General features: G+C 58.2%; 1 protein-coding gene across 1 annotated transcript; it reads right to left on the reverse strand.

Annotated features, from left to right (window-relative positions):
* Window positions 1-4,142: 4,142 nt before the first annotated feature.
* On the reverse strand, window positions 4,143-8,570 carry LOC140134309 (cyclic nucleotide-binding domain-containing protein 2-like). Its single transcript, XM_072154905.1, is given in 13 exon segments — window positions 4,143-4,394; window positions 4,472-4,597; window positions 4,599-4,656; window positions 4,758-4,915; window positions 4,992-5,057; window positions 5,409-5,514; window positions 5,590-5,665; window positions 6,990-7,098; window positions 7,175-7,313; window positions 7,776-7,927; window positions 8,007-8,163; window positions 8,246-8,409; window positions 8,487-8,570. Coding segments are annotated over 13 exon segments (1,530 nt in total). The 3' UTR covers window positions 4,143-4,259.
* Between the last annotated feature and the right edge of the window lie 230 nt (window positions 8,571-8,800).

Here is an 8,800-nt window from a genome sequence, read left to right on the forward strand (position 1 = left end):
GTCACAGTGTTATATAGGGGTGGGGGGGGGGTCTGCAGCACAGAGGATTTCAGGAGGGGGGATGTGCTGAGCATGCTGGGAGGTCACAGTGTTATATAGTGGGGGGTCTCTGCAGCACAGAGGATTTCAGGAGGGGGGATGTGCTGAGCATGCTGGGAGGTCACAGTGTTATATAGGGGGGGGTCTCTGCAGCACAGAGGATTTCAGGAGGGGGGATGTGCTGAGCATGCTGGGAGGTCACAGTGTTATATAGGGGTAGGGGGGGCTGCAGCACAGAGGATTTCAGGTGGGGGATGTGCTGAGCATGCTGGGAGGTCACAGTGTTATATAGGGGTAGGGGGGGCTGCAGCACAGAGGATTTCAGGTGGGGGATGTGCTGAGCATGCTGGGAGGTCACCGTGTTATATAGGGGTAGGGGGGGTCTCTGCAGCACAGAGGATTTCAGGAGGGGGGATGTGCTGAGCATGCTGGGAGGTCACAGTGTTATATAGGGGTAGGGGGGGGGTCTCTGCAGCACAGAGGATTTCAGGAGGGGGATGTGCTGAGCATGCTGGGAGGTCACAGTGTTATATAGGGGTAGGGGGGGTCTCTGCAGCACAGAGGATTTCAGGAGGGGGGATGTGCTGAGCATGCTGGGAGGTCACAGTGTTATATAGGGGTAGGGGGGGGTCTCTGCAGCACAGAGGATTTCAGGAGGGGGATGTGCTGAGCATGCTGGGAGGTCACAGTGTTATATAGGGGTAGGGGGGGTCTCTGCAGCACAGAGGATTTCAGGAGGGGGATGTACTGAGCATGCTGGGAGGTCACAGTGTTATATAGGGGTAGGGGGGTCTCTGCAGCACAGAGGATTTCAGGTGGGGGATGTGCTGAGCATGCTGGGAGGTCACAGTGTTATATAGGGGTAGGGGGGGGGTCTCTGCAGCACAGAGGATTTCAGGAGGGGGATGTGCTGATCATGCTGGGAGGTCACAGTGTTATATAGGGGTGGGGGGGGGTTCTCTGCAGCACAGAGGATTTCAGGAGGGGATGTGCTGAGCATGCTGGGAGGTCACAGTGTTATATAGGGGTAGGGTCTCTGCAGCACAGAGGATTTCAGGAGGGGGATGTGCTGATCATGCTGGGAGGTCACAGTGTTATATAGGGGTGGGGGGGGGCTCTCTGCAGCACAGAGGATTTCAGGAGGGGGATGTGCTGATCATGCTGGGAGGTCGCAGTGTTATATAGGGGTGGGGGGGGGGTCTCTGCAGCACAGAGGATTTCAGGAGGGGGATGTGCTGAGCATGCTGGGAGGTCACAGTGTTGTATAGGGGTAGGGGGGGTCTCTGCAGCACAGAGGATTTCAGGAGGTGGATGTGCTGAGCATGCTGGGAGGTCACAGTGTTATATAGCAGGGGGGGTCTCTGCAGCACAGAGGATTTCAGGAGGGGGATGTGCTGAGCATGCTGGGAGGTCAGTGTTATATAGGGGGGGGGGGTCTCTGCAGCACAGAGGATTTCAGGAGGTGGATGTGCTGAGCATGCTGGGAGGTCACAGTGTTATATAGGGGGGGTCTCTGCAGCACAGAGGATTTCAGGAGGGGGATGTGCTGAGCATGCTGGGAGGTCACAGTGTTATATAGGGGGGGTCTCTGCAGCACAGAGGATTTCAGGAGGGGGATGTGCTGAGCATGCTGGGAGGTCACAGTGTTATATAGGGGTAGGGGGGGTCTCTGCAGCACAGAGGATTTCAGGAGGGGGATGTGCTGAGCATGCTGGGAGGTCACAGTGTTAGGGGTAGGGGGGGGGTCTGCAGCACAGAGGATTTCAGGAGGGGGATGTGCTGAGCATGCTGGGAGGTCACAGTGTTATATAGGGGTAGGGGGGGTCTGCAGCACAGAGGATTTCAGGAGGGGGATGTGCTGAGCATGCTGGGAGGTCACAGTGTTATATAGGGGTAGGGGGGTCTCTGCAGCACAGAGGATTTCAGGAGGGGGATGTGCTGAGCATGCTGGGAGGTCACAGTGTTAGGGGTAGGGGGGGGGTCTGCAGCACAGAGGATTTCAGGAGGGGGATGTGCTGAGCATGCTGGCAGGTCACAGTGTTATATAGGGGTAGGGGGGGTCTGCAGCACAGAGGATTTCAGGAGGGGGATGTGCTGAGCATGCTGGGAGGTCACAGTGTTATATAGGGGTAGGGGGGGGGTCTCTGCAGCACAGAGGATTTCAGGAGGGGGATGTGCTGAGCATGCTGGGAGGTCACAGTGTTATATAGGGGTGGGGGGGGGTTCTCTGCAGCACAGAGGATGTCAGGAGGGGGATGTGCTGAGCATGCTGGGAGGTCACAGTGTTATATAGGGGTAGGGGGGTCTCTGCAGCACAGAGGATTTCAGGAGGGGGATGTGCTGAGCATGCTGGGAGGTCACAGTGTTATATAGGGGGGGGGGGTCTCTGCAGCACAGAGGATTTCAGGAGGGGGGGTGTGCTGAGCATGCTGGGAGGTCACAGTGTTATATAGGGGTGGGGGGGGGGTCTCTGCAGCACCGAGGATTTCAGGAGGGGGATGTGCTGAGCATGCTGGGAGGTCAGTGTTATATAGGGGGGGGTCTCTGCAGCACAGAGGATTTCAGGAGGGGGATGTGCTGAGCATGCTGGGAGGTCACAGTGTTATATAGGGGTAGGGGGGGTCTCTGCAGCACAGAGGATTTCAGGAGGGGGATGTGCTGAGCATGCTGGGAGGTCACAGTGTTATATAGGGGTAGGGGGGGGTCTCTGCAGCACAGAGGATTTCAGGAGGGGAATGTGCTGAGCATGCTGGGAGGTCAGTGTTATATAGGGGGGGGCGGGGTCTGCAGCACAGAGGATTTCAGGAGGGGGATGTGCTGAGCATGCTGGGAGGTCACAGTGTTATATAGGGGTAGGGGGGTCTCTGCAGCACAGAGGATTTCAGGAGGGGGATGTGCTGAGCATGCTGGGAGGTCACAGTGTTATATAGGGGGGGGCGGGGTCTGCAGCACAGAGGATTTCAGGAGGGGGATGTGCTGAGCATGCTGGGAGGTCACAGTGTTATATAGGGGGGGGTCTCTGCAGCACAGAGGATTTCAGGAGGGGGATGTGCTGAGCATGCTGGGAGGTCACAGTGTTATATAGGGGTTGGGGGGTCTCTGCAGCACAGAGGATTTCAGGAGGGGGATGTGCTGAGCATGCTGGGAGGTCACAGTGTTATATAGGGGGGGGGGCTCTGCAGCACAGAGGATTTCAGGAGGGGGATGTGCTGAGCATGCTGGGAGGTCACAGTGTTATATAGGGGTAGGGGGGTCTCTGCAGCACAGAGGATTTCAGGAGGGGGATGTGCTGAGCATGCTGGGAGGTCACAGTGTTATATAGGGGGGGGGGTCTCTGCAGCACAGAGGATTTCAGGAGGGGGGGTGTGCTGAGCATGCTGGGAGGTCACAGTGTTATATAGGGGTGGGGGGGGGGGGGTCTCTGCAGCACCGAGGATTTCAGGAGGGGGATGTGCTGAGCATGCTGGGAGGTCACAGTGTTATATAGGGGTAGGGGGGTCTCTGCAGCACAGAGGATTTCAGGAGGGGGATGTGCTGAGCATGCTGGGAGGTCACAGTGTTATATAGGGGTAGGGGGGGGGTCTCTGCAGCACAGAGGATTTCAGGAGGGGGATGTGCTGAGCATGCTGGGAGGTCAGTGTTATATAGGGGGGGGCGGGGTCTGCAGCACAGAGGATTTCAGGAGGGGGATGTGCTGAGCATGCTGGGAGGTCACAGTGTTATATAGGGGTAGGGGGGTCTCTGCAGCACAGAGGATTTCAGGAGGGGGATGTGCTGAGCATGCTGGGAGGTCACAGTGTTATATAGGGGGGGGGGGGGCTCTGCAGCACAGAGGATTTCAGGAGGGGGATGTGCTGAGCACGCTGGGAGGTCACAGTGTTATATAGGGGGCGGGTCTCTGCAGCACAGAGGATTCAGGAGGGGGATGTGCTGAGCATGCTGGGAGGTCACAGTGTTATATAGGGGTGGGGGGGGGGTCTCTGCAGCACAGAGGATTTCAGGAGGGGGATGTGCTGAGCATGCTGGGAGGTCAGTGTTATATAGGGGTAGGGGGTGTTTCCGGTGACCCCTGGGTTCTGCTGCAGTGATGGGGGGGGGGGGTTGGGTATATAATGAGGGATTTGGGGCCTCTTATTCTGGCAGCTCATTGGCTGTTCCTCTGCCCCTGTGGTCGTGGCCGGTCCTCCCTCTGTATATTGGGGGGCGGTGCAGGACCCCCCTCACCACATGATCCTCTTGCCGCTCAGTTTGGGGATATTGATCCCGTGGATGAGTCTGATGGGGGGTCTTCCTCCTGGGGGGGTTTCGTGGTCTGCGCAGGGTTCAGGCATCTTCTGTCTTGTGGTCGTCCAGACCTGGGAGTAATAAGAGGTCACACATCACTGACCCCTCCGGACATCAGGGCAGGTTTCCCTACTCCCGCTGGACCCACCTTGTCGGGCTTGTGGTCCCCCAGCTGCAGGATCCCCCTCTGGGTGTTGGGTGGGGCCGGGGGCTTCTGTCGGGGGTCTTGTTTCGCATGGGTTCTGGGAGAGGAGCTGAGTTGACTGACCAGATCGGGATTTGAAGGTTTTCCAGCGGTTCTGCTCCAGGAAGACCCGGCACAGATCATCGTCACTGGAGAGAAGGACACGAGATGTTAGGAGCGGTGCGCTGTGATTGGCCAGCGCTGGAGCAGCGCCGCAACGTGATTGGAGCAGCGCCGCAGTGTAAAGCACCTGGGGTACTGCGCCGTGTTCTCCTGCAGCTTCCTCAGCGTGGGTCGGTCCGCCAGCTCTGAGAACTTGTCCAGTTTTATCCGTATGACCTCAGCGCCATGACTGATGATGACCATGGAGCGGGGGTCCCTCTGCGCCGATGGTGGCAGGAAGCTCAGCTGGAAGAGAGAAGATGTGAGCAGCGATCCCTCCTGCGGGGTCCGGGTGGTCTCACCTCGGGGGAGGGCGCTCTACCTGATCCTGCTGCAGACGTCCGTCCTTCTCGAAGCAGCTCTCCACGTAACCTACGTCCACGCCTCTCTGTAACATCCAAAGAGGGAAGGGGGTCAGAGCAGGGGCACAAGGGCGGCCGCCCCCTGGGGGATCTGTATAGATCTCTATAGACTAAGCCCTCCTGGTACTACAGGTATGGGGGGCGGGGGGGGGGGGGGGGATGGGGCGGCCGCCCCCTGGGGGATCTGTGTAGATCTCTATAGACTAAGCCCTCCTGGTACTACAGGTATGGGGGGCACCGCTGGCACTGCACCTACACACCCGGACCCTAACCCTGTGACCGGGTCTCGTGTTGGTGGGTGGTCACAGGTCCCCGGGGAGGATATGCCTCCTGCCCTGCCCATTCTACGTGTCCCCCATGTTCTTGTGTCAGCTCACAAAGTGCTGTCCGGGCTGCAGGGAGTCGATCCTCAGGTAGACGGCGGCCATGAGGTCTCCAGGAAGCTCCACATTCCCAGACTCCCGATCCTCCAGGGAGAGGACCCTACAGAGAAGGAGAAGGACCTATCATACAACTCATCTCATGCCAGGTAAGTGCCCCCCCCTCGCCTGGACTTACCTTCCATTGATGGTATCTGAGGAGCTGTTGCCCCCTGGTGGGCGGGTCCCGTCCTGCTGCTCTCCGGGGGTCTTCCCTGATGAGATAAAGAATTTGTATATTAAAGGACCATCAGGATTGTAAACCAAGCACCGACCCACTGGTGTCCCACGCTGGCAGGATCCGCTCTTCTCTTAGCTTCCTATGTTGGTTTTTAAGAAGGAAAGGCTTTTAAAATTATGCAAATGAAGCTGAGGGGCTCCATAGGTGTTAATGGAACCTGGAGCCCTTCAGGCTCATTTGCATAATTTTTAAAGCCTTTTTTTCTTAAAAACCATGGCATAGGAAGCAAAGAGAAGAGCGGATCCTGCCAAAGGGGCGCAGAGCAGTAGGTCAATGCTTGGTCTACAATCCTTCATCCTGGTGGTAGATTTCCTTGTATGAGACTGAGTTCATCCAGCGCTGATCTGTACTGTCGCTGCTGAGGACAAAATGCGCCACTGCCCGGGTGATGCCCCTCGGAGGAGATGCGCCACTGCCCGGGTGATGCCCCTCGGAGGAGATGCGCCACTGCCCGGGTGATGCCCCTCGGAGGAGATGCGCCACTGCCCGGGTGATGCCCCTCGGAGGAGATGCGCCACTGCCCGGGTGATGCCCCTCGGAGGAGATGCGCCCCTGCCGGGCTGATGCCCCACGGAGAAGATGCGCCCCTGCCGGGCTGATGCCCCTCGGAGAAGATGCGCCCCTGCCGGGCTAATGCCCCTCGGAGAAGATGCGCCCCTGCCCCAGTGATGCCCCTCGGAGAAGATGCGCCCCTGCCCCAGTGATGCCCCTCGGAGAAGATGCGCCCCTGCCCTAGTGATGCCCCTCGGAGAAGATGCGCCCCTGCCCCAGTGATGCCCCTCGGAGAAGATGCGCCCCTGCCGGGCTGATGCCCCTCGGAGAAGATGCGCCCCTGCCGGGCTGATGCCCCTCGGAGAAGATGCGCCCCTGCCGGGCTGATGCCCCTCGGAGAAGATGCGCCCCTGCCGGGCTGATGCCCCTCGGAGAAGATGCGCCCCTGCCCCAGTGATGCCCCTCGGAGAAGATGCGCCCCTGCCCCAGTGATGCCCCTCGGAGAAGATGCGCCCCTGCCCCAGTGATGCCCCTCGGAGAAGATGCGCCCCTGCCCCAGTGATGCCCCTCGGAGAAGATGCGCCCCTGCCCCAGTGATGCCCCTCGGAGAAGATGCGCCCCTGCCCCAGTGATGCCCCTCGGAGAAGATGCGCCCCTGCTGTGGTGCAGCCATGTGGCACGTTGCCCGCTGTGAGGGGGTAACCAGTAATTGGACACTTGATCTGGGGCTCCAGGACTCCTGTGATGTCAGCTCTGTGGATGTCGCTGGCTCCGCCTCCAGCTCCCCATGGCCACACCCCTCTCACCTGTGTAATCCAGGAGGGATCTCCCCAGCAGAGGACGGTGCTGCCTGATCCACTTGTGGAAGGACGGACATTGGCTCAGATCAACCAGGCGCAGGACCTCGCAGCGCCCCTGTGTGGAGCAGAAGGGAAGTGCAATCTGGGCTCCAGTCATTTTATCATCTAGTAATGTCTGGGGACCTTATTACCTTTGTAACAAAGATGATGTTGCGGCTTTCGTGAGTGTCAGGCACCAGGACCTGACTGTGGTGACATTCCTCCGTCTTACAGTGATCGGCCAATGTCTCCAGGGTCTGATCACACCACGACGAGAAGAGATCCAGGGATCTACAAGACATGCAAGGTTCTGTAACAGCTCCCGGATCATGGGAGTGATACTTATATTGTTACATGGATTAGATTGTGAGCTCTGTAGGTCAGGAATGATGGGAGTGATATATAGGATATCGGGAGCACGATGTTGGTGAATCGCACGGACTTCATCCTCGTCGGACATTCTGGATCGGGGATCGCAACAGGACCGGGTAAGTAAATGTGCCCCATTGTGTGTGATAGGAGATTAGATAGTGAGCTCCTGGGGTCAGGGATGATGGGAGTGATACATTGTGTGTGATAGGAGATTAGATAGTGAGCTCCTGGGGTCAGGGATGATGGGAGTGATACATTGTGTGTGATAGGAGATTAGATAGTGAGCTCCTGGGGTCAGGGATGATGGGAGTGATACATTGTGTGTGATAGGAGATTAGATAGTGAGCTCCTGGGGTCAGGGATGATGGGAGTGATTATTACCTGAAGAATTGGAACCTGTACTGCAGTTCTTTCTGGAGTTCCTGGTCCAGTTTATTCTGGAAGAATTCCTCCCGATCCACCACCAGGAGCTCGGTCTCCTCCATGCAGATGACGGTCGCGTTCCTCCTCAGACCCTTCAGTAAAGCCACTTCCTGCACAAAAAGTCCCTAAACCGTCAGTATCCTGAGCTGCCCCCGGGGTGACCCTGGCGGTGACCCCCAGAATACGCACCCCAAAGCTGGCCCCCTTGTGCAGCAGGATGGGCTCGGGGTCCAGGAGGGCGCTGCTCCCATCCTCGTCCTGGGTGATGGCAATGACCCCCGAGAAGACGAAGTAGAAGCTGTCGCCCCAGTGCCCCCTCCTCACAATCACCCGTCCGCGCCCGAATCTGCGGCGACACAGGATCCGGGAAGTGACCCATAACATCAGTGTGACAGCTGAAGGTTTGTTACAATGTATCCCTCACCCACCTCCTGTAGTAGACCACCCGGGCCAGCATGTGCTGCATCTGTGTGCTGTACCTCCGGAAGCTCAGGACCCCCAGCATCATACTGCGGATCAGGCGGATGTCCCGCTCGGAGCGATCCTCCGGCCTCTGCAGCGCCACCGCCATCGCCTTGGCAGGAAACGTGAACTGCAAGAAGAGCCAGAGACCCCCGGTGACAACAAGACCCCCGGACTCCACGCTGCCCCCTGGTGGCACTGCCTCACCTCATACTGACTCCTGAAGAACTTTGTGTCAAACGCCAGCGCCGTCCTCGCCCTCCTCCTCCTCCTCCTCCTCCTCCCGCTCATCTCCTGGGGACACAATGTACAGACGTCACCTGCAGCCTGCAACATATATACCTGGTGGGCCCCCGACTATAATGTATGGGTTATAGTACTAGCCTTCACATATGGGAAAGTGACACCTTATGGGCCCCCTAAACCTCTTGGGCCTGGGTACGACCGCACCCTCTGCACCCCCTATAATAACGCCCCTGCATGTGTGTATAGGGTGTATGTATACAGTGTACGCAGGTGTG

This window comes from Engystomops pustulosus, chromosome 5 (assembly GCF_040894005.1).
Source record: "Engystomops pustulosus chromosome 5, aEngPut4.maternal, whole genome shotgun sequence".
Classification (NCBI taxonomy): Eukaryota; Metazoa; Chordata; class Amphibia; order Anura; family Leptodactylidae; genus Engystomops; species Engystomops pustulosus.